This window comes from Stegostoma tigrinum, chromosome 2, assembly GCF_030684315.1.
Source record: "Stegostoma tigrinum isolate sSteTig4 chromosome 2, sSteTig4.hap1, whole genome shotgun sequence".
NCBI classification, from domain to species: domain Eukaryota; kingdom Metazoa; phylum Chordata; class Chondrichthyes; order Orectolobiformes; family Stegostomatidae; genus Stegostoma; species Stegostoma tigrinum.
In genome coordinates this window covers 148,993,541-149,019,641 of record NC_081355.1, presented here as the reverse complement: position 1 = coordinate 149,019,641, position 26,101 = coordinate 148,993,541, and the positions used below count along the sequence as shown (strand labels likewise).

Below are 26,101 nucleotides of genomic sequence, written 5' to 3'. Positions count from 1 at the left end.
CAGTGTGCTGCCTCTTCCTCTTCACAATAACTTACTTCCTGTTATATTTCTGTATGTGTATTTTATAGAGTTATACAGCACGGAAACAGACCCTTCGGTCCAACTCGTCCATACCGACCAGATGTACTAAATTAATCCAGTTCACTTTGGAGCGTTTGGCCCATATCCTTGTAAACCCTTCCTATTCATAAACCCATCCAGATGTCTTTTAAATGTTGTAACTGTATCAGTCTCCACCACCTCCTCTTGCAGTTCATTTCATACACACATCACACTCTGCGTGAAAAAGTTGCCCCTTAGTATCCATTTAAATCTTCCCCTTCTCACCTAAAGCCTATACCGTCTAGTTTCAGACTCCCCTATTCATGGCCCTCATGATTTTATAAACCTCTATAAGGTCATCCCTTAGCTTCCAGCATTCCAGGGAAAAAAGCTGCAGTCTGTTCAGCCTGTCTCTACAGCTTGAACTCTCCAATCCCAGCAACTTCCTTGTAAATATTGGGCAAGCTGTACAGTTTTCATAATGCACAAAGCCTATCTGCCCATCACACTCTAGTTGCAGACTTCCTACTATTGACAGAACTGTAGTGGGAGGAATGCCGAGCTCCACGTGCTACTTTAACCCGGCCCAAGGCTTTTGCTAAAACAATATAGTTTGGATGCTAGAAATTTACAATAAAACACTGAAGATGTTGGAAACGCAGAGCTGGGGAGAGCAACAGCCTTAAATTTTCAGGTTGATGGCTTCTGTAAATCATGAAGCCCTTAACTCTGTGTTCACAGATATTGCCTGCCCAGCTCTGGACTTCTGAACCTGTCTGCCTCTTTAACTCTCTTCACACCATTAAGACCTCCCTTGAAACTTATCTCTTTGACAAAGCTTATGGTTATCGACCCTGATACTGCCTAACGTGGCTTGATATCAAATTTTGGCCTGTAATGCTCTCTGCGAAGCACCTTGGGTAATGATGTGACATTATTGAGCTATAGAAATGCAGGAAGTTGTTGTTGAATGAGACTAATCTGTGTTGTTTTGCAGAAGCAAAGGCAGCAGATAGTTTCTGTTGACTCTGAAATAGGTTAATGGGTATAAATGCAGCCTGATATATCTGGTCAATATTTGTTTTGTGAGGGCACCATAGATCGAAAATAATTGGGTGAGTAAACAATATATTCAACATGATATTTTACATATGTGTTTAACAAACACAAGGTGCACAGCCATCAGTGTGTCATAGAACGTTATTAGAAAATGAACATTATAGTAGTGATGACTGGAGGATTCAAGTTAATTATATTGTAGAAGTGTAACTGATGCTGTGCTAGAGATAATGGGAACTGCAGATGCTGGAGAATTCCAAGATAATAAAATGTGAGGCTGGATGAACACAGCAGGCCAAGCAGCATCTCAGGAGCACAAAAGCTGACGTTTCGGGCCTAGACCCTTCATCAGAGAGGGGGATGGGGAGAGGGAACTGGAATAAATAGGGAGAGAGGGGGAGGCGGACCGAAGATGGAGAGTGAAGAAGATAGGTGGGGAGGAGAGTATAGGTGGGGAGGTAGGGAGGGGATAGGTCAGTCCAGGGAAGACGGACAGGTCAAGGAGGTGGGATGAGGTTAGTAGGTAGATGGGGGTGCGGCTTGGGGTGGGAGGAAGGGATGGATGAGAGGAAGAACAGGTTAGGGGGGCAGAGACAGGCTGGGCTGGTTTTGGGATGCAGTGGGTGGAGAGGAAGAGCTGGGCTTTTTGTGTGATGCAGTGGGGGGAGGGGACGAGCTGGGCTGGTTTTGGGTTGCGATGGGGGAAGGGGAGATTTTGAAGCTGGTGAAGTCCACATTGCTACCATTGGGCTGCAGGGTTCCCAAGCGGAATATGAGTTGCTGTTCCTGCAACCTTCGGGTGGCATCATTGTGGCACAGCAGGAGGCCCATGATGGACATGTCATCTAAAGAATGGGAGGGGGAGTGGAAATGGTTCGCGACTGAGAGGTGCAGTTGTTTATTGCGAACCGAGCGGAGGTGTTCTGCAAAGCGGTCCCCAAGCCTCCGCTTGGTTTCCCCAATGTAGAGGAAGCCACACCGGGTACAGTGGATGCAGTATACCACATTGGCAGATGTGCAGGTGAACCTCTGCTTAATGTGGAAAGTCATCTTGGGGCCTGGGATGGGGGTGAGGGAGGAGGTGTGGGGGCAAGTGTAGCACTTCCTGCGGTTGCAGGGGAAGGTGCCGGGTGTGGTGGGGTTGGAAGGCAGTGTGGAGCGAACAAGGGAGTCACGGAGAGAGTGGTCTCTCCGGAAAGCAGACAAGGGTGGGGATGGAAAAATGTCTTGGGTGGTGGGGTCGGATTGTAGATGGCGGAAGTGTCGGAGGATGATGCGTTGTATCCGGAGGTTGGTGGTGTGGTGTGTGAGAACGAGGGGGATCCTCTGGGGGCGGTTGTGGCGGGGGCGGGGTGTGAGGGATGTGTTGTGGGAAATGCAGGAGACGTGGTCAAGGGCGTTCTCGACCGCTGTGGGGGGAAAGTTGCGGTCTTTGAAGAACTTGAACATCTGGGATGTGCGGTAGTGGAATGCCTCAACGTGGGAGCAGATGCGGCGGAGGCGGAGGAATTTGGAATAGGGGATGGAATTTTTGCAGGAGGGTGGGTGGGAGGAGGTGTATTCTAGGTAGCTGTGGGAGTCGGTGGGCTTGAAATGGACATCAGTTACAAGCTGTTTGCCTGAGTTGGAGACTGAGGGGTCCAGGAAGGTGAGGGATGTGTTGGAGATGTCCCAGGTGAACTTGAGGCTGGGGTGGAAGGTGTTGGTGAAATGGATGAACTGTTCGAGCTCCTCTGGGGTGGTGAAGTGGATGAACTGTTCGAGCTCCTCGGCGGGGGGGTGAGGTGGATGAACTGTTGATGCTGTACTTGGATGCTTCTGCTTATCAGGATCCCGCATTCTGTTTTCCAATTGCGTGGGTAAATTTATTTTTAATTGAATACACTTTTACTCTGTAGCTTTCCAGTTCCTCATTAACATTAAAAATAAGACTAACTTTAATTAAAATGAACATTAAGTTAACTAAGCCTCCGAGAAGCTGTTATGAAAGGCGTGGCACGATGGCTCAGTGGGTAGCACTGCTACCTGACAGTGCCAGGGATCCGGGCTCAATTCCATCTTCGGGCGACTGTCTCCGCGTGGATTTCGTGTGGGTGCTCTGGCGTCCTGTCACACTCCAAAGGTGTGCAGGTTAGGGTGGATTAGTCATGCTAAATTACCTATCGTGCCTAGGAATGTGCAGGCTAGGTGGATTATCCAATAGAAATGCAAGGTTACAGGGATAGGTCGAGGGGGTAGATCTGGGTGGGATGTTTTTTGGAGGGCTTTGTAGACTCAGTGTGTTGAATGGCCAGCTTCCACACCATAGGGATTCTATGAAACATTTTGTTCGTAGCAAGGGTAATAGAAATCTGGAGTTCTCTCCTACGAAAGACAGGTGAGGTCGGGGTCAATTGGAAATTTCACAACTGAGATTGATAGGGGATTTACAATAAAAACAGAAATTGCTGCAAAACTCAGTAGGTCTGACAACATCTGTGGAGAGAAATCAGAATTTGATTAAACCATTTGGTCGCTAGTAAGGTATATTGAATTAGTTAAGTAGAGTCAGACTCGCAATCGAAGTGACTGGCACAGCAGACACAAGGGGCTGAGTGTCTTACTCTTGTTTCGAAGTCACTGCTAGGGCCCCCTCTAACGATATCTGAATGCCATGAACATCCTTGTGTTACTCTCTATGATTGTTTGGTACAAAGAACACTAATGAACATATTACTGAAATTGGCTGCTGGGGTAGGGAAGCATGAAGTCGATAATAGACATACTGTCTTTACCCCAAACCAACTGTTATATTCAAGCTATCTGTCTCAGCATTGCTTCCCAAGTTAATGTTACCAACAGGGGTCATTCAGACTACAGAGTTCAGAACAACCAGTTGAAAACAAAAAGAACCTGAATCAGAAGGGATCAGAATTCATTATCAGACTGAAATCATTATACCAAATCAGAGATGATTTTGCTTTGTAACTTCTTCACTGCTAGCTCACTCTGCTGCTTCCTTGTTTTATTCATTCGCAGGATGTGGGCATCACTGGCCAGGCCAGTATTTATTGTCCATCAAGCAGTTAAGAGTTGACTGCACTGCAGTCAGAGTGAAGTCAGTGTGGCTAGACCTGGTGAGGATGGCAGATTTCCTTCCCTAAAGGGCATTAGTGAACCAGATTTGTTTTTGTCCAACAATTGGCAAAGATTATTAGACTCTTAATTCCAGATATTTATTGGATTAAAATTTCCATGGCTGGAAATGGGACTCCAATCCAGGTTCCCAGAATATTACCTCTGTGTTGGAATTAACAGCCTAACAAATAGTACCACAGGGCCATCACCTCCCCATTATGGCCTAGTTGTCACTCTTAATAAACCGACTTGCACTTAATATTGTAATTGAACTGGCAACCTGGGTGAATGCTGGCAAATTGCTGAAAGGCATCCATGAAGGTACTGCGCACAAAGCTACTTAATAAGATGCATTGAACTGAATTGAATTGAATCAGCTTTATTGTCACGTACTCACATTAGAACGGTGAAAAATTTACAACTTGCCACTTAAGGCGCCGTCTTAGGTATAAAGGCATGTAGGTACATGTTCTTGAGTATAAATTCCTGGAAAAAAAAATTAACAAAAATATAAGACGTCCGGCGTTACAGACCTTCAAAAGTACAGAATCATACTAACAAATCTGAAAACTAAAGACAGAAAAAGTTTGGAATAAGAGTCCTTCCCGGATAATAAAGAAAACAAAATTAAAGAGAATTTAAGATGAAGTCCGCTTAGTCCATTTCATGGGTGTGGATTTGAGGACACAATTCCCGTTGGAATTCTGGTCTGACCCCACCAGGATACCGAAGAAAGTGCTGCATGGAGTCACAGACTGACTGAAGCCACCACAAGGAGATCCAGACCGAAGCCAATAAAAACAGCTGCCGCTAGGAGTCTCAGGTCATGCTGAAGCTGTTAAAAGGAGTCCCCGTGGTAAGGGGGCAGTATATTAGCAAGGATTGACAATTGGCTAACGAATAGAAGGCAAAGAGCTGGAACAAATAAGGCATTTTCACCTTGTAACTAACAGAGTGTTGGGGCCAGTTATTTACAATATATATTGAAGACTTGGAGAATGGAAGTAAATAAACTTGCCAAGTTTGCACATTTCACAAAAATAGGTGGGAGGACAAGTGGTGAAGATGATCCAAAGAGTCCACAGAGGGACATTGACATGTTATGTTTAGCAGATGTAATATACAGTAGTAAAATGTGAGGTTATGCACTGGCAGAAAGAACAGAAATGTTGAGTATTATTTAAATGGGAAAAGACTGCAGCACGGAGAGATTTGGAGGTCCTAATGCGTGCATCACAGAGTAGCAACCAAGTTGAGCAGGAAATAGGGAAGCCAAATAAAATGGTGACCTTTATTTGAAAGGGAAAGAGAATAAAACTAGGGAGGTCTTGCTAAAACTGTCCACAGCGGGAATATCGTGAACAGTTTTAGTCCTCTGATCTTAAGGAAAGGTATACTGGTCCAGAGAAGGTTCAGTAGGTTGATCATGGGTGCAGTGGAATTTCTTATTGGGAGAGTTTGAGTAGTTTGAACTAGTACTAGCAGAGTTTAGAAGAATAAGAGGCAATCTTCTTAAGACATGTAAAATTCTCAATGAATTTGATAGCATAGATGCGGATTGGTTGTTTCCTTTGTGACAGAATCTAGAACCAGAGGTATTAATCTCAGAGTAAAGAATCACCCATGAAAGAAGTAGATCAGGAGGAATGCTTTCTCCCAGAGTGCTACGAATCTGTGGAATTCTGTACTGCAGAGGATTGTAAAGACTGAGTCATTAAATATGTTCAAGGCTGAGATGGACAGATTTTTAAAGTAAAGAAGTCAAAGGATGTAGGAAAAAGGCAAGAACTAGAGTTGAGGATTATCAGATCAGCCATGATCCCACTGAATAGCATAGTGGACCCAATGGGCCGAATGGCCTACTTCTGCTCCTATGTCTTATGGTTACAGTGTGACGGAGAGTGGTAACATCTTTGTGTTATGCTGGCATATTCTGGCTAGTTGCAGTCGGCCGTTGTTCATTGCAGGTTTTTGCTTGGTTTGCTCAGCCCAGTTATGCTAATTTTACAATTTACTCTCACAAGCAAAGCCAGAAGAATCGCACTGACTTGATGAGACATTTTGCTCACTCCCTATTTTCTGTCGCGCTGCATCACTATTCTTCTGTGGCAGACTGCCATTCCTTTGTGTGTGTTTGTTTGCTTGCTTGTTCTCTCTCCTTTCTGTTGTTTCTGTAACTTAAGGCAGCACTAAGGGTCCAACACAGTAACTGGAACCCACCAGCAAGTCACATTGCGATACCTGACTTCCCTTGACTCGGAAACGTTATTTAGCTATATTTTCTCTTCTGTTCACAACACTGAGTCAGATAGACGCGGCTGTAAACAAACTGACATCCTCAAGGCACCCTTTTGGGAAGAAAATTGCAAAAGCAGACTGCTAGCATCGAAAGCTGTTTGAACACATTGATCGTTAAAGCTGACCCTGATGCTTTCAGTCAGCCCGACTCTTTCTAGTTCACTGGGCTAATGGCACAGGTAAGGATCCCTGACTAATCACCCTGCCCCACATTTAGGACACTCCTTGTGTCATCCCAGCAGTGAAATTTGTTTCAGTTTAACACAGACCAGGCATTGAACCCAGGCCTCTCCTGATCTTAGTGATGTAATGCCATTCCAGAAAATTCATTTGTCAACTTTGCTGTGCTGGGCACTTGATTTACATTTATAAGGAAGAGTTTTCTCTCTGAAGGCAGAGCTTCACTGTTTGAAGAAAAACTGAAAAAACTGCAGATGTTGTAAATCAGAAACAAAAACAGAAATTGCTGGAAAAGCTCAACAGGTCTGGCAGCAAAAAATTTTGGGAAAAGGAATCCCCATTATGACTGGAGACAAATATTTATTAATGAACTGCCCCAGAAATAATGCAGCAGTGAAAAGGCAAAAACAGAAAAACTATAGGCGATACAAATCATGAGACACAGCCATCATACTCTGCAGTCTGAAGAAAGAACATGCACATTTATATGCAGTTGTATGCATTTAAATGCAATTTTCACGATCGCTGGTTACCCCAATACCCTGTACAGCTGTTGGGGTTGTTGTTGTACTGCCAACAGAGCTTGACGCACATGGCAATTTTTATTCATGTATTCCACCAGTACAGTACAAGGAGAGACCAAAATCTTCCCTCGAATCTGGCTTGATGCGAGGGTTCAATTACCCTCTTAATCTGCAGCTCAGGTCGCAAGAAAAGTCAATGACACTCCCCCACGACCTGAACTGTTGGGGAGCGGACCTCACTAACAGTAAGGGACAAGTCAGGGATGATATGAAGTCCCTCTGTAAGCATTTACACATACGTTTTGGACAAGCAACAGGCAATGAACAACTTCTGAAGTATTGTTGTCGATGTAGGATATGTGACAGTCAGTTTGCAAACAGCTGTGTTAAAAGCAGACTTTCTGGCTTCCAGTGATATTGGTTGAGGGTTAAAATACTCAGTTCCAGGTGAGTGTAAATGCGATAGCATCATTGGACCTTCTCTGATCCACAGAATCTCAGAAGTCGTACAGTGCAGAAGGTGACCATTCACCCCATCATGCCTGCATCCACCCTCTGAGCATTTTGACTGTTGAGGTCGGTTGGCTCCCTGGAGCTGTTTTGTTGTTCCGCAGACATTCTATTACCATGCTGGGTAACATCCTGAGTGCAGCCTCCGATGAAGGGTCAGTGTGTTTTCCTGCCTCGTTTTTAAAACCTGGATGGTTTTAAGACTGTGTTACCCAGCATGGTAATGAAATGCTTGCGAAACAAGAAACCAGCTCGGTGAGCCAACCAATCTCAACACCCACAACCCAAGCTACAGATCTACTCTAAAACCTTAGACATTTTGACTATGTGACTATTTCTTGTTGTTGCTGTATTGTTTCATGTTTTGAACTCAGCCGTGTTCTCTGGTACACAATGTTGAAGGAAAACTGTGTCGATTTTGGCAGCTCAGTTATTACTAATTCTGTACCAGCAAAGTAGAACTCATCCTGAGGCTACATGTTGTCATCTCCTGTGACAGGGAATGTGTTGATATGAATTGAAATGCCATTTAACTGAATAATTAGAGTGTTGTAAAGACAATATTAACAGCCACGAGCATCCCCTCAATACAGCACCACCAGTAATCTGATTATCAGATCTAGCTAGCTGACATTCTGATCAGCTCAAATTGCATGTATAATAGCTGTAGGAAGCAGAGTGTCTTATAGCTGTCCAACTCGCTGTCTCCCACTTGATATGAAATATAGAAGCTTTCTTCTGAACTACTAAGTAGTGATTGAAGGTTTAAGCGAAGCAGATAGTGTTTTTCTTGGAGTGAGTCTCTTATCCTGATGTAAATATATTACATGATGAATTGATGCTAGATCAGTTTTTAATTTTAAAACATTTAAAATATTATAGAATGTAAGGCAAGGTTGGATATGCGGAGTTGAATCAATCATGAGCTGATTGAATGTAAGATCAGGCTTGAGGGGCTAAGAGACTTTCTCCTGTCTCTAATGTAGATAAAACTGCCTCCAATAGGCCCTGACTAGCAAATCTCACACAGAAAGTTGGACACAGAAGAGGGCAAACTCACATGTTGTGGGGCAGGGACAACTAAATTAAAATGTGTACACTCAAATGTACTCAGATACAAATAGGAACTAGTTTGAGGGCTTCATACCAGATAGCGCAGGCTTGCTAGCCACACTTTTTGGCCACTTCAGTCCCTGCTACAAATTCCATTTCCTGGCTATGATTCCATTCCTCCTTTTGTCAACAGTCTGAGATTAAAACAGTCTATTCGCTACCTTGGTGTTAAAATAGATCCCAAAATGAGCTTATAACCTCATGTTAGTGCCATCATTAGAACTATTACCACTTCTGAAATGTTGCCAATTTCATCCCTGTATCAGCACATCCCCTGGTGAAACCATGTCTTACCCCAGTTACTGTTGGACCTGACCATCAGAGCTGATCTCCTGCATAAACATAAGACCATCTAAAACTCGCTGGGTTTGTGTTTTAATTCACACCAAGTTCCATTCAACTTTCATCTGTGTGCTTGTTGACCTATGATTGACTCCCAATCTAGCAACATCTTGATTTTAAAGTTCTCATCCTTGTTTCAGATTCCTTTATGTATTCATTACTCACTGTCTTCTGCAGCACAGATATCTGCGCTCCTTTAACTTTGGCCTTTTGTGCATACCTAGTTTTATGTGCTCCCTGTTGGTGGATGAACTTTAAGTTGCCCCATCCCTAAACTTTGTTTGGAGTACTGTCTGCTGACCTCCCTGCCTCACTTTCTTTAAGGCACCCCTTAAAGTCTACCTTCCTGCCTAAAGTTTGTGCCTTTATTTAATTCCTCAGAGGAGAACTGGTCATGGCTGAATAAACTAGCATTTGGACGATACAGTGTAAGAGCAGACAAAGGCTATTTGATCTATCAAATCTGCTCTGCCACTCAATGAGATCATGGTTCGCCTGATAATCCACAACTCTGTTTTCCTGCCTTTTCACCGTAACCTTTGTTTCCCATACCAATTAAAAATACATGTATTTCAGTCTTCCATAAACTTAACACCCTCGTCTCTGCATTAAATTATTCATAAGATTCATTACTCTCTGAGAGAATAAATTCTTCCTTATCTCTGTCCTAACTGGCCCATCCCTTATTCTACAATTGCACCCTCTGGCCCTAGACTCTTGTACAACCTCTCTGCATCTACTCTGTCAGTCCCTGTAAGAATCTTGTATGATTCCATAAGGTTACCTCTCAATCCTAAAATGTTTCCCCATCCCTATATGCCCTTGATAAAGTATTAGTGAATTACCTGCAAGAACAGTGACAGTCTGGCCAGTATATGTACAGTGAAGGAACAGCAATGTAATTGCAAGTCAGGATGGCGCGTGGACCAGAGGGATTGGTTTTGGTGTTCACATGTGCCTGCTGGGGCATGTGAAATAGGTCTGCTGGCTAACCCAGCACCACCTTACCTCCATAAGGGTAGGGGACCTGCCAACCTCCTTTATTTAAAGGATTCAGCTGTTTAAAAGCTCATTTGATGCCAGCAATATGCTGTCCATGCAATAAAGCAGTTACAAAAACAAAGTTGCTGGAAAAGCTCAACAGATTTCGCAACATCTGTGAAGGAAAAATCAGAGTTAACGTTTAGGGTCCAGCGATCCTTCCTCATAACTGATGGCCGCTGGAAAAATGTCAGTTTACATGCAGAAAATAGGGAGGAGGGTTGCGCTGAGATATAACGATAGTATAGAGCCCAAAGAGAGAGAAAGAGGGTTGGACAGACAAAGGAGTTGCTAACAATCAGGCTGGGAGGGTGCATATGAGATAACAAGGTGTAGAGCTGGATGAACACAGCAGGCCAAGCAGTATCAGAGGAGCAGGAAGGCTGACATTTTGGGCCTAGACCCTTCTTCAGAAAATGTTTTCTGAAGAAAGGTCTGGGCCTGAAATGGCAGGGGGTGGGGCGTGTTGTTGGGGGTGAAGGAAGTGTGGACCAGGGTGTCCCAGAGGGAAAGGTCTTCATTTTGGTCTGTCAGCTTACTGATGAAATTCCTTTACTGTTCCACAGGCAGTCCATCACCGTCTGTACGTCTCTCCAAAGGTTGTTCAGACATGACTGTTTCAGTAGATGAACATTACCAAGTAGCACTTGCCAGAAGTATATCACTGATTATTCTTTGTCCAACAGACTCTAGCCATTAGTCTCCCACAATATTGCTTTGAAAATTTGATTTCGTTACTCAAAGATTTCACCAAATTAATGTCATTATTACCAGTTAATTTTGTACTAGAGAGAGTCTAATCATCTCCCCTTGACATTCATTGCATTACCATCATGAATCTCCCACTATCCTGGGGTTATCTTTGACCCAAAACAATTTGGATGAGTTGTAGAATTATACAACCACACAATACAGAAGAGGCCCTTTCGCCTGTCAAGTCGTACCACCAAAAATATACAGCTACCCACAGTGGTCCATTTTTTCTGCACTAGGCCCACAGCCTTGAATGTTATGACCATTCAAGAGTTTATCCAAGTGCTTTTTAAAAGTTGTGAGGTTTCCTCCCAGGCATTGCATTCCAGACACCCACCACACACTGGGTGAAAATGTTTTCAACAATTCCTGCCCCTCACCTCAAAATAATGACCTCTTGTTCTTGGGATGGCATGGTGGCTCAGTGGTTTGCACTGCTGCCTTACAGTGCCAGGGACCTGGGTTCGATTCCATCCTCGGGCGACTGCCTGTGTGGAGTTTGCACATTCTCCCCGTGTCTGCGTGGGTTTCTGCTGGGTGCTCCGGTTTCCCCCCACAGTCCAAAGATTTGCAGGTTTGGTGGATTGGCTGTGCTAAATTGCCTGTGGTGTCCAGGGATGTACAGATTAGATGGCTCATTGGGGATGGGTCTAGGTAGGATGCTCTGATGGTCGGTGTGGACTTGTTGAGCTGAAGGGCCTGTTTCCGCACTTTAGGGATTCTAAGGCTCTATGTTGACCTTTCAACTGACAGTAATAGCTGCTTTCTATTCTCAAAATCTTATACATCTCTGTCAGATTCTCCCTCAACCTTCTCTGCTCCAAAGAAAACAATCTGAGCTTATCCAACCTCTCTTCATCTCTGAAATGCCCCATCCCAGATAGCACCTCTGGTGCAGTCATATCCTTTCTGTAGCTTGGTGACCAGAACTACACATAGTATTCCAGCTGTGACTTCACCAAAGTTCTGTGCAGCTCCAACATAACCTCCCTGCTCTTAAATCTGTGCCACAACTGACAAAGACAAGTGTCCCATATGCCTTCTTAATGACTATTTTCTGTGACAAGCACGCCAAGATCCTGCTCTTCCTCTGAATTTCCTAGTGTTGCAATTCATTGAATAATCCCTTGTCTTGTTTCTTCTTCCAAAGTTCATCATCTCACATTTATCAGCGTTAAATTCCATCTGCCACTGCCTATCTGGGCAATTGCCCTGTAACCTTCCTGTTCACTGTCAGCCACCCAGCCAGTCTTCATGCCATCTGCAAACTTTCTTATCATCTCACCCAGATCTCCCCACAAAGGGACCCAGTATTGATCCCTGTGGCACACCACTTCACATCAAGCTCCACTCACACAAACAGCCCTTGACCCACCACGCGCTGTCTCCTGTCACTAAGTGAATTTTGAATCCGTCTTGCTAAGTTATTGAGATCTAAAAGATCCCATTAACTTTTACCTGCTGCATCAGTTTCCCATGAGGGACCATGTCAAAGGCCTTGCTGAAATCCAAATAAATTCCGCCAAAGGCCCCACCCTCAACCAAACTCTCGGCCAACTCCTCATAAAATTCTGCCAGATTTATTAGTCAAAACCTCCTCTTAGCAAGAAGAAAAACAAAGTTGCTGGAAAAGCTCAGCAGGTTTAGCAGCATCTGTGAAGTTAAAAACAGAGTTAACGTTTCAGACTTGGTGACCCTTAGCTATGCCTTATTACCCCTGATGTACATATTTTGCCTCTAAAGAACAGATGAGGGGTTACAGTGAGCAACTCATCACTGACCCCCCCAAAGCCTGTACACCATCTACAAGGCACAAGTCAGGAGTGTGATGGAATACTCCCCACTTGCCTGGATGGGTGCAGCCCCAACAACCCTCAAGAAACTCAACACCATTCTAGGGCAATCAAAGCCCGCTTGTTTTGTACCCCATTCATCATGTTCAGCATTCACCTCCTTCACTGCTGACAGATAATAGCAACAGTGTGACCATCTACCCGAGATGCACTGCTTATATTCACTAAAGCTAATTAGAAAGCACCTTTCAAATGCACAACCTCTGCTTCTGGAAGGACATGGGCAACAGATACCTGGGAACACCACCATGTGCAAGTTCCCCTCCCAATCTCTCACCATCCTGACTTGGATATATGTTGCCATTCCTTCACTGTCACTGGGTTAAAATTCTGGAACTCTCCGGCAGTGCAGCGGGTGTATTTAGACCACATGGACCTCAGCAGTTCAAAGAGGCAGCATGGTCTTCTCAAGAGCATTAGGGATTGGCAGTAAATGCTGTCCTGTCTGGCAAAGACCACATTCTCTGAATGAATAAAAAAAACAATTATTTAAATGTTGCTGGTTGTACTATAAATGTTTTCTACGACATTAGGATGGCACGGTGGCTCAGTGGTTAGCACTGCTACCTCACAGCACAGGTTCGATTCCACTCTTGAGTAACTGTATGGAGTTTGCATGTTCTCCCCGTGACTGTGTGGGTTTCCTCTGGGTGCTCCAGTTTCCTCCCACAGTCTAAAGATTTGCGGGGTTGGTGGATTGGCCCTATTAAATTTTCCATAATGCGCAGGCTGGGTGCATTATCCATGGAAAATGTGGGGTTACAGGGATGGGGCCTAGGAAGGTAGGTTTGGGTAGGATACTGTTAAGTGGGCTGGTGCAGACTCAATGGGCAGAATTTGCCTCTTTCTGTACTGTAGGGATTCTGTGAATTCTCCTGATCTTGCAACAGCACATCTGAGAGAGCAGATGATATCTTCATACAAAGCCTGAACTGAAAGACATCTCCTGCTACCCTCTCAGTTCAGCTCTGTAGCTTTCGTAGGACTGGGATTGTCGTCTTCCTAACTCACGTGACAGTGCTACCAGTGAGTCTGTCCAGTTAACTCCTCAGTGGGCTGTTGCCATGGATTGAGTTGCCCGGAATAAAAACATCAACCTCTTGATAAAAACAAGCAAACCACAGCTGGCATACCTAAACCTGTCGAGTTAGGTTTTTAATCTGAGCTATGTCCAGTATTTATGTGAGAGGACTGATAATTGGGTGAGATAAAATCAAGAAATTACATGTCGCTAAGTAATGAAATTATAGTAGTCTGATTAGAAAATGGAAGAGAAAGAATTGGCTTAACTTCTGTAAAGTTTTCTTGTCCTGTGAGTTCCAGCCATTTTCTTTTATTATAGATTTTCAGGACTGTCTAGTTTTCCTTTTAAATGTGATCTTCAATTTTTCACCCATTTCTTCAATTCATCATTGTATTTCTGTCTTTACATTTAGGTGATAGGGAAGAATGAAGTTGCTGTCCCGACACATCTATACAAAATCATCCTTGTTCAGAAGGGCAAGGCACCCTCTGAATTGTTGGCGCTGGGAGCTTTTGTTGTGCCCAACAGCCCAATTGGCTTTGACCACCAGTTGTCTGAATATCAAATAGACCTCCAGGACCTGGAGAAGATGTCTGGGGTCACTTTCTTCCCAGCCTTGGACAAAACCAAACAGTGCCATGATCTCTGCGAGACAGACACCTGCAAGCTGCTGAACTTTGCAGACTTCACTCAGTACATCACCGGGCGCAAAATGAAGAATGCCAGAACTTTGCAAGGGTTGGAGAAAATCATGGGCGAGCTCCGGGAAAGCGGGATTGAGCCAGATGAGTACCTGCAGAACCTGTACCTGAAGAAAAAGCAAGAGGTGGAATGGAAGGAAGCAGCTGAAAGCAGAGCAGCCAAAGCTGGTTAAACCATGTAGTCTTCATGAGTATGTACTGGCATAAGATGTACACCGACATGCACTGGCATACAGGTTATAGGATGGCACAGAACTACGCTGTATCTCCTTACATATGGATGTATATTTTGTGCTGAGATGTACTGCATAAGGTATGTATGTATTGACCGATATAGCAAGCACACTGCTTTAATGTGTCTTCAGATCACTGCTGAAATGGTTTGTAGATGCATACTTTCATAGTATGAGATTTTATTTGCTGACTGGCATAGGATATGCAAAGTTAAAAGATGATGAGATGACAGAAATACTTTGACAAAGTAAATGTAGATCTGTGCTCCAGTAAGATACATGCTATTAGATATGGCTGTAAACTGTGTGGTGATTTGTACAGTTTATGTGGGTACCTAATGATAAGTTGTTTTTACCAATAAAAGCTGATGTATGGCATATATAACGATCTACTAATTTGACTATTTGCTGATGAGGTAGATCTAGTTGTGTGCTTTAATTTTTTCCAGTTGCCACCTTATTTTAATCCCCACTTTGTAATTTTTTGAAAGTCTCCTTGCTTCAGGACTGCTGCTGCTGAGGTGAGGGAAATTTTGCTAAGAACGTCCAAGCCAGATTTCCCATTGTCAACAGAGCGTGAATGGGTCGGGGCAGAAATAGGCCCCAGAACTTCACCCTGCTGTGTCTTGTGCAGATTCATCTTTAAAAGGAGCCACCACTCAAAGACAGGCTCACTGATTTGTTGATTTGCACTGGATCGCCTGGAGATTTGAACCAGATATGTCTGAGAATGTTGAAGGTGACAGCACCAGTATGATCCATCTGATGCACTGTCGAACCTGGTTGTGGGTCCACCAACCAGTTGTGATATAGGGATAGTGAGAACTTCTGATGCTGGAGTCAGAGATAACGTGGTGTAGAGCTGGAGGAACACTGCTGTCCAGGTGGCATCAGAGGAGCAGGAAAGCTGACATTTCAGGCCAGGACTCTTCTTCATTTTCTGAAGAGTCCCGACCTGAAACGTCAGCTTTCCTGCTCCTCTGATGCTGCCTGGCCTGCTGTGTTCCTCTGGCTCCACACTGTGTTATCAATTGTGATACGCTTTGGAAAAACAATCATGATGTCTACATGAGACAGCCTATAAGCATAGTCAGCAAATATAAGCAAAAGAACCAAAAGGGAACAGCATGGTGGCTCAGTGATTAGCACTGTTACTTCACAGTGCCAGGAACCCAGGTTCAATTCCCCCATAGCCAACTGTCTGTGTGGAGTTGGCACATTCTCCCTGTGTCTGTGTGGGTTCCCTCCCACAGTCCAAAGATGTGCAGGTTAGGTGGATTGGCCATGCTAAATTGCCTGTAGTGTTCTGGGATGTGTAGATTAGGTGGGGAATAGGTCTGGGTGGCATGCTCTGAGGGTCAGTGTGGACTGGTTGGGCTGAAGAGCCTGATTCCACACTGCAGGGATTCTACAGAATTGGGAGAATCTTTTTGCACAGCAAATCATGATCTGTAATGTTCAAACTGAAGCAGGGAAGCAGACTCAATTGTAATTTTCAAAAGGCAATTAGATAAATACTTGAGATGGAACTAATTTGACAGCTCCATCAAACAGCAGGCACAGAACAATGAGCCAAGAAGCCTCATGTACCATATTGTTCAATGATGTTAATTTAGACATTAAACAAAAATACAGTCATTTTAATTTGTTATATCAGAACATTTCCTATATGGTCAAATATTTACATTGCAGCATGGATATTGTGGAAGTCCTTGCTTATTGCAGATAAGCAGTCTCTTACATGTTACGTATGCCTAATGATGAACGGTTACTGTGATCAATACTCACTGGTTGTCACTGCTGCCTTTCAACACCAAGGACCCAGGGTCAACTCCAGCCTCAGGTGACTGTGTGGAGTTTGCATGTTCTTCCTATGTCTGTGTGGGTTTCTGCCAGGTGCTCCATTTTCCTCCCACAGTCCCAAGATGTACAGGTTAGGTGGATTGACTATGGGAAATGCAGGGATGTTGAGGAGGGCAGAGGTTTGATGTGGACTTGATGATTATATGGCCTGCATCCACACTTTAGGGATCTATTCGAAATGCTCACAGATTGCAAAAACTGATCTTTATGTGGCTTTTGGGAGTTCAAATTATTGGTTCAGCAGATGTCTAAAGCTGCTTTTTAATTCAGAAGAATCTTTGTACAAAGCTAAGCGTTTCTGCCAGAAGAGATTTTTTTAGTCGATTTGTAATTTCAGGAGAACAATACTAAAAACAGTGGCTGGCAGTGCTAAGCCCTGAGTTTATAAATTTCTTCTTTTTCATTTCCTTCAGCCTGTAAGGAAGGCAGGGTCTAAAGTTGCCAATGTTGGATTCCTTGTGACACCGGATACAAGTAATCAGGGTTAATATTTAATCCTTCGTCTCCAGAAATACAGAATCTTCGGGCTGTCCTGTGATCAAACAAATAGTATGCCCATGTCTCACAACAGATGGTAGTTGGAAGAGGACCCATCAGCATTCTTTTGCTAGAATCAGTATCCATTAATACTCAACTATGCATATTGTTTACAAGTGACTGACTTATTGTTTGTTAAATACTGCAGGAAGGTTGGTTCTGGAGTATGTACAGCATGCCTCTATATGTCAGCAATGGGGTGCTCTCTGCCTGTTAGCTTCTGCCATGGCACCTGCCATCTGCAAACAATACAGTGATCCAAAAATGGACTTCGACCTCCCCCACAAAGTTTGTAAGGCTTTAATCTGCTTTCAGAGTTCAGACAATGATCAAAAATAGACTTTGCTTTATATCCTGCACACAAATGCATTGCCTGCTGTTCTGTAGAGCCTTAAAGACTAAGAAGGTTGCAGGTTCCAGTCCATTTCTGTCGTGGGGTTGTGTTACTGAGTAATGATCCAGGGAATGTGAGTTCAAATCCCGCAATGGCAGCTTGAGAATTTAAACCCAGTTTGAAGATTAATTTGGCTGGTTTTATCAGTAAATGTGACTGTGAAGCTGTCGGATTAGTATGAACAAAACAATCAAAGCTGTTTGTTAATGAGCTCCAGGGAGAGATACCATCCGTCCTCGCCCAGTGTGACTGCAGCCATACCAACAAGGTAGATTCTTACTCACCCTCTGAATTGGCTTACCACGTCACTTAGCTGTGTTTGGGGCAACTAGGAGTGGAGACACAAAATGTCTCATCAGCTGTGCCCACTTTGCGAGAATGCTGCTTTTGGAAAAGGTTCCATCAGCTTAGTTTGTTGATTGTAGCTGTGGATTTGACATTAGCACCCTGAGTTAGTGGCAGACATTAGCTCAGGCATCTGCTGTGTATCATTATCCACTGGGAGCATCACTCCAGGCAAATGGATCAAGAGGTAAAAAATGGGACTAGGCTGGGTGGTTCCTTTTCCAGCTGGTGCAGAGAGGTCTCCTTCAGTGCTGTCACTGTTTCTACATAGAGCTCTACAGCATGGAAATAGGCCCTTTGGCCCGACTTGCCCATGCTGCCCAGTTTTCACAATTTAACTAGACTGCATTTGGCTCACATCCTCCATTTCATCCCATCCATATACCTGTCTAAATTTTTCTTAAATTACGAAATTGTACTCACTTCCATCACTACCTCTGGCAGCCCATTCCAGACACTCACTACCCTATGTGTGAAAAACTTGCCCCTCTGAACCCTTTTGTATTTCTCCCCACTTACCTTAAACCTATGCCCTATAGTTTTAGACTCCCGTACCATGGGGAAAAGCTGTCAGCTATCTACCTTATCTATACCTCTCATGATTTTATATACCTCTATAAAATCAAAATTTTCTAAATACTTGGAGAGGAGGGATGTGCGGAAAAGGGATGGGAGTGGCAGGATGTAAATTACTGCTTGGGAGAGCCAGGATGAACACAGTGGGCTGAATGGCCTTCTGTGCTGCAACGATCCTGGAAATGTAGCTGCCTAAGGTTCTTTCAAGGTTAGAAATAGACTTGCTTCTGAAGTCCCGCTCAGTCAAAATGCATCCAATTTCTGCTGTCTAACTAAGCTCACTGGTGAAGGAGGACCCCAGCGATTCAGATAATAGAGAGGTAAATTCACTGAAGATCTAAAGGAACTAGGGGAAAGGTTAAGAGAGATTTGTTTAATCTGCCAGTTGTCAGTGTTTGGAATGCACTACCAGAGACACTGTTGGGAAAAGAACTTAATTGCTTTCGCAAGGGATGTGGGTATACATTTGATAAATACAAAACAAAGTAATATCGGAATTGGAATCAGACATGCAAAGCTTTCTGAACAACATGACAGAGCTGAATGGCGTCATGTGTATTTTGAGATGTGTGTCACAATTGCATTTCCCAATGCTCTGTGAATTGACCAGATAACAGCCATAAACCAACATTCTGCTAGCATTGTATAACGAATGGTGCACAGCTACATCTGAGCTCAAGCTGTTCCTTGACTCAGTCGTGTTGCTAGCTTTTAGTGTGTCATTCCTGACCCATTGAAGTTTCTCAGCTATCTTGATATTACGAACCCTGTGACCATTCACAGCCAGCTGAAGTCCTGTGTGTTTGACTTTAAACATTGACATTTGGGAAGTGTGCACTACATTCTATGGCTACCCGTGGCCCTGGCCAGACCTTGAGACTGTCTGACCCTGGCATAGTAGGCGTTGTAGAGGGCAAGTGTGGGGCTTTCCCTCAGGCTATCGTTAAAGCAGATGCTCCCAGAGGCCAGAAGCAATCTCCCCAACTCCCTGCTGTTGTGATTCATTTTTCATCCTCAGAACAGATGAATCTTGACAAGTCTGCATCTGTCCTGGAGTGAAAGCCTCTTCTGTAGTTGGATCAGGATTTCAGTTTGCTGCTTCTCAGGATTCCCCTTGTGGGCCTCACTCCTGGTTAAATTGCACTTGCATTGTACCTTTCACAATCTCAACCTCTTTATAGCCAATGAAGCACTTTTTGAAGCGTTGTCTCTGGTGTAATAGAAGAAATGGGAAAGTCAACTGTGGACAGCAGGTTCAATAAAAACTAAATGAGCAGATATCGTATTTTTTGATTTTGTTTGAGCAATGAATTTGTTGACTAGATGCTAGACAGAACTCTGGTACTGTTCAGAGTTGTGCCAAGGTAACCTTTGACATGCATCTTAGAGATTCATCTGAAAGGTAGCATCTCCACATGGGACTATCAGCCTCGCTCTGAGGCCAAAGGTTTTCAGAGAATGGCTTCACCACATTAACTGCTGGCTCATTGCCTTCCAAAAGGCTAACATCATGAATATTTATGCAGCAAACTTTGTTCTAACCGACACCTTTTCACAGGCACTCTTGATAAACAGGCAAAAATTGTACACCTCAAACGCTGCGAGGTTTACTGTTATATTTACATTTGTTACGGTTTTCTTTCCTCATTTAATTACCTCAATATAAATATACTTGTTGTTCAATTGAGTGGCCTCATGAATTGTCAACAGTTGAGTCGAATTTGAGTCAATTTCTCAAATACTGCAGTCTACTGCAATGTGCGAGTAGACAGTTGAAGGGTGTTTGTGAGGAGACTGTCAGCTGGTAAGTTTTATTTAAGGTAAAGTTGCATTATTATTTAAGTGATTTATACTGTAAATTTAAAAAAAATAGCATTCAAGAAGCACTTAGATGAATACATGAAAAGGAAGGGAATAGAGGGACATGGATCCTGTAAGTGAAGACAGTTTTAGTTTGGAAGGACAAAATGTGTAGGCACTGGCTTGGAGGGCCAAAGGACCTGTTCCTGTGCTGTGTTGTTCTTTGTTCTGTAACAGTGATGTGTATGCTCCTTGCGTTACATTTCTATTACTTAGTGTGTGTTTTACATTGATTCTGCAGACCTTTTGATCAACCAGAATATTTTGTCAGCTGGAGCATTCCTGGTCCCATAGGTGCTGTCTAATAAAAAGCTTGCTGCAATTTCCTCTGTTTTAGTAAGGATCAAACCCTTATTTTGCCCGTGAAGTCTTCAAAATTCAAGGACATTTTGCAATGAAGTCAAATTAGAATGAAGGAAAATATTGAGGCTGACTTTTCCTGGGTGTAGTGTCTACACAGTAACTTAAGAAAAGTATTCAGTGCAAGCAAAATGCATGCTAACCCTTTGCATGTCTTTTCCATTTAGCACTGCGCTGTGTGGCAATTTGAAAAACGACAATATCGATGAGAAAGTACTGATAAAGTAGCAATGCTACCCTAAATGTGACCAAACGGCACAGTCGCAATGAAGAAATTATGATGGTTCCTCATAAAGTTGAGAAGGTTCAGGGGAAATTTAACAAAGGTGTGCTGAGTGATAAGGGCTCTTTATAGAGTGAATAAGATCATAGAATCCCTACCATATGGAAACAGGCCATTCAGCCCAACAAGTCTACACTGCCTCTTCAAAGAGCATCCCACCCAAACCCATTATCCTACCTCTGATTTCCCATGTCGAACCCACCTAACCTAAACATAACTGGGCACTACAGTCTGGCCAATCCACCCTAGCCTGCACACCTTTGGACTGTGGGAGGAAACCGGAGGAAACCCACACAGACACGGGGAGAACATGCAAAATCCACACAGACAGTCGCCGGAGGCTGGAATTGAACCTGGGTCCCTGGTGCTGTGAGGCTGCAGTGCTAACCACTGAGCCACCGTGCCGCCCCAGATCCTGGGCAGAACTTAGTCAAGACAGCAGGGGTTCTGTGCACCGAATGGAGAACTCCGCATTGTCTTTCAGTCAGATTTTGATACAAGTAAGCAATTAGCAGCTCAGCGTTGGACTGCAAACTCTTAATCAGAAATCCCACCCTGAGAGCTACTCACTACTTAAGAGCTTGGGAGCAGTACAGGTAGTACCACTGTGAACACTGTCTGCTGCTGCTATTGCATTGAGCCTAGGTTTCAATGTAAATATTTTGGTAATGACAGAGACTGGCTGAGGGGAAGGCACCGACTGAAGGTTAAATATTCCTCATTACATGGTGTTCAGGAAATAAGTTTGGAAGGCAGTATTAGTTGAAAAGAGCATTGCAGTAGTAAAAAACAAGCATATACCAGAGAGTTCAAGGACAGAATTGATCGGGCTAAGCAGAGGAATAAGTAAGGTACAATCATAGTGCCTGAAATTGTCTACAAGCCACCAGCTTGGGAAGGCAATGGCCTAGTGGCACACACAGGGTAAGTGTGCCTCAGTCTTTCTAAAAGGTGAGTTCAGATAGTGAGCGTGCAATAAATTAGAGAGTAATAACTATAATTTTTAGGTAGTGGAATAAAATTTAACTCGTAAACTAACAGCCAGTAAAGGGTTGGTCATGTCGTGTTGGTTCTGCCTGTGAGATGTAGTCAATCCCTGATACTTTAACATTCTACAGGAAATGTACCCAGCTTCAGCTGCTCACCAAATGGGTGGATCGGCTCGAGCGGCATTTGGAGACACTAAGCCGCACACAAATGGCGGAGAGCACCATTGATGGAAGTTATAGAAACATGGTTGCACCCAAGATACAGGACGATAGAGGGGTGACCGGGGCAGGCAGTCGGGGCAGGAGTCTCCTACAGTTGTCCCACTGTCAAACAGGTATTCCGGTCCTGAAACTGGTGAGGGTTATGGCCCAGTAGGTGACAGGCAGCAGTTGGAGCAGTGGCATCATGGCTGACCCTGCTGTACAGAGGGGAGGGACAAAGCATAGCAGAGCAATATAATTGGAGTTTTGATAGGGGCTCAGAAAGGCACTTCAGTTGCTGCAAGAGGGACTCCAGGATGGTATGTTGCCTTCCTGATGCCAGGATCATGGATGGCTCTGAGCAGATACAAGGCACCCTGAAATGGCAGGGTAAACAGCTTGAAGTCATTGTCTACATTGCCACAAAGGACACAGGGAGGATGAGCGAAAGGTCCTGCAATGAAATTTCAGGGTGTTAGGTAGTAAACTAAAAAACAGGACCACTAGGGTAGCAATCTCAGGACTATTCCCTGTGGCCACATGCTACTGAGGCTAGAATCAGAAACATAGTACAATTGAACATGCAGCTAAAGAGCTGGTCTAGGAGGAAAGGCTTCAGATAAGTGGATCATTGCGTTGTCTTCGAGGGAAGGTGAGACCCTAGAAGAACAATGGGTTGCACCTATATTTGATTTGATTTAATGTCATCATGTGTACTTAAATACAGTGAAAAGTTTTGTTTTGTGAGCAGTACAGGCAGGTCATAGCAAACAAGGACATACAGATCATAAGGTGCTTAGACACAGCAAAGTATGCAAGGTTACACTGCATAGGAGGTACGCAAAGTAAGATCAACATTAGCAAGATCAGTATTATTTGAAGCTAGAGAGCCCATTCAGCAGTCAAACAATTGGAGAGAAGAAGCTGTTCTTGAACCTGCTCATATGTGTGTTCAGGCTTCTGTATCTTCTGCCTGATGGAAGAGGTTGTAAGAGGTCATTACCGGGGTATAATGGGGTCTTTGATGACATTGGCAGCCTTTCTGCAGCAGCGAGCCATATAAATGGAGTCCATGGATGGAAGGTTGGCTTCCGTGATGGTCTGGGCTGTGTACACCACCTTCTGTAGTTCCTTACAGACCTGGACAGAGCAGTTTCCATACCAGGCCATTATGCATCCAGACAGTTTGCTTTCAATGATGTGTCTGTAGAAGCTGGTGTGGGCCCTTATGGAGATGACAAATTTCCTGAGCTGCCTGAGGAAGAGGAGGCATGGTTGTGCCTTCTTGACTGTCGCATCTACATGGGAAATCCAGGACAGGTCATGAGTTAGCATCACTCCGAGGAACTTGATGCTGTTCACCCTCTTAACCTCAGTTCCATTGTTGTAAATGGGGGCATGTTCTGCTCCTTTCTTTCTGAAATCAATGATCAGTTCTTTGGTTTTTCTGACATTGAGAGAGAGGTTGTTCTCATTGCACCACGTCACCAAGCTCTCTATCTCTCTTCTGTATTCTGACTCATAATTGTTAAATATCCATCCTACCACAGTGGCATCATCAGCAAACTTGTAGATGGCATTCATTCAGAATTTGGCCACACAGTTGTGGGTGTGCAGGGAGTACGGGCTGAGGTCACATCCTTGGGGAGGCTGTGGTGGTGAGTGTTATCATGGACGAGATTTAGTTACTTATCTTCACTGATTGTGATTAGTGGGTCAGAAAGCTGAGGATCTAGTTGCAAGGGTGGAGCCAAGATCTAGGTCCTGGGATAGTGGTGTTGAAGGCAGAGCTGTTGTCGATGAGCAGGAGTCTGATGTAGATATCCTTGTTATCCAGATGTTTCAGGGATGAGTGTAGGGCTGGGGAACTGGTGATCACTGTGGACCTTTTACATCAGTAGGCAAACTGCAGGGAATCAAGACAGGTTGGGAGACTGGAGTTAATGTGGGCTGTGACCAACCTCTCAAAAATGCTTCATGATTATTGAGGTCAGAGCCACTAAGTGGTGGTATTAAGGCATGTTGCATTTGCTTTCCTAGGTATGGGGATGATGGTGGTCTTCTTGAAGCAGGTGGGGTCCTCAGCTTGTAGGAAGAAGTTGAAGACGTCAGTGAATACTTCTGCCATCTGGATGGCACAGGCTCTAAATGCATGGCTGGGGTCTCCGTCCGGGCCTGTTGCTTTCCTGAGGCTGACTCCCGGGGAACCTGGTCTGACGTCTGCAGAGGTGACGGAGGGAATGGGTGTGTCCGGGGCTGTTGGGGCAGGTGACACTGCGCCGCTAGCATTCTGCTTGAACCGAGCACAGAGGGCATTGAGTGCATCAAGGAGAGATGTGGGTCTTTGTCCGCTATCTTGCACTGCTTTCACTTTGTATCCCGTTATGCTGTGTAGACCTTGTCACAGGCAGCTGGAGTCTGTATGGTTAGTTTGTGCCTCTCCCTTGGTCCAATACTGCCTGTTGGCATCTCTGATGGCTTTGTGGAGGCCATATCTGGATTTCCTGTATATGTTTGGGTCATGCGACTTAAATGCTACAGGGCTGGTCTTCAGTAGGCTGTGGATTTCCCAGTTTATCCAAGGTTTCCGGTTGGGGAACACCCAGATTGACTTCTTTGGTACACAGTCCTCTACGTACTAGCTCATGAAGTCCATGACTCTGGTGGTTTACGCGTTTTGGTTTTCTGCGGAGTTCATGAACACGGTCCAGTCCACCGATTCCAAGCAATCCCAGAGATGCTCTTCCACTCCCTGAACTAGAGGAGCAAAAATATCCTGGCAAGGAGGTTCCATAGTGCCACTCAAGAGGGCTTAAACTAATGTGGTGGGTGGGTAGGGTGGGTGGGAGCTCGGGCAGCAGGTCAGTAGGTAAAGAGACTGGGGAAGAACTTGAATCTCAGTCAAATATAGCTAAAGGGAAGAGCAGTCAGGGAGAGATTGATATGCCCAGCAGAACTGGAGGCTTAGACTATATTAGCTTCAATGCAAGAAGTATAACAGGTAAGACAGATGAACTTAGAGCCTGGATTAATGCGCACACGTATGATGTTGTTGCTATCACAGAAATATGGCTGAATGAAGGACAGGATTGATGCCTTAACATTCCAGGATATTAATGTTTTAAATGAGACGGAAGAAGAAGCAAAAGAGGTGGGGGAGGGGCTTTAATGTTTGGGAAGCATATCACAGTTGGGTTGAGGGAGGACCCCCTGGAAGGATCTTGCAGCAAGACATTGTGGGTACAGCTCAGGAATAGGAAGGGTGCAGTCACAATGCTGGGATTGTCTGACAGATCTCCCAGCTGCCAGCGGGACATAGGGGAAGAGATCCGATGGGCCAAGGAGTGGCAGATGGAGTTTAATTTAGATAAATGTGAGGTGTTGCATTTTGGTAGGGCAAATCAGAGCAGGACTTATACTCTTAATGGGCAGGTCCTGTGCCAAACAAGGAGACCTTGGGGCACAGGTTAACAGTTTTTGAAGGAGGAGTCTCAGGTAGATAGGATAGTGAAGAAGGTGTTTGGTACACTTGCCCTCATTGGTCAGTGTGTTGAGTTTCGGAGTTGTGAGGTCATATTGTGGCTGTACAGGACATTGGTTTGGCCACTTTTGGAGTACAGCATTCAATTCTGGTCTCCCTACTGTATGGAAGATGTTGTGAAACTTAAAAGAGTGCAGAAAAGATTTACAAGGATGTTGCCAGGGTTGGAGGGTATGAGCTATAGGGAAAGGCTGAGTAGACTGGGGCTATTTTCCCAGGAGGGAAGGGTAACCTAATAGAGGTTTATAAAAGCATGAGGGGCATGGGATAGTGTGATTTGCCAAAGTCTTTTCTCAAGGGTAAGGGGGCTCTAAAAGTAGAGGGCCTAGGCTTAAGGTGAGAGGGGAGCGATTTAAAAAGAA

The 26,101-nt window shown here is 44.3% G+C and overlaps 1 protein-coding gene across 1 annotated transcript in view; it reads left to right on the top strand.

Moving 5' to 3' along the window:
• LOC125465636 (nuclease EXOG, mitochondrial-like) overlaps nt 1–15,161 on the top strand; it is a 47,301-nt gene extending 32,140 nt beyond the window's left edge. Inside the window, exon 6 of the mRNA XM_048559366.2 lies at nt 14,269–15,161. Within this exon, the coding sequence (XP_048415323.1) occupies nt 14,269–14,730 (462 nt within the window). The 3' untranslated portion in view covers nt 14,731–15,161. The remainder of the gene's footprint in view (nt 1–14,268) is intronic.
• Nucleotides 15,162–26,101: the final 10,940 nt, after the last annotated feature.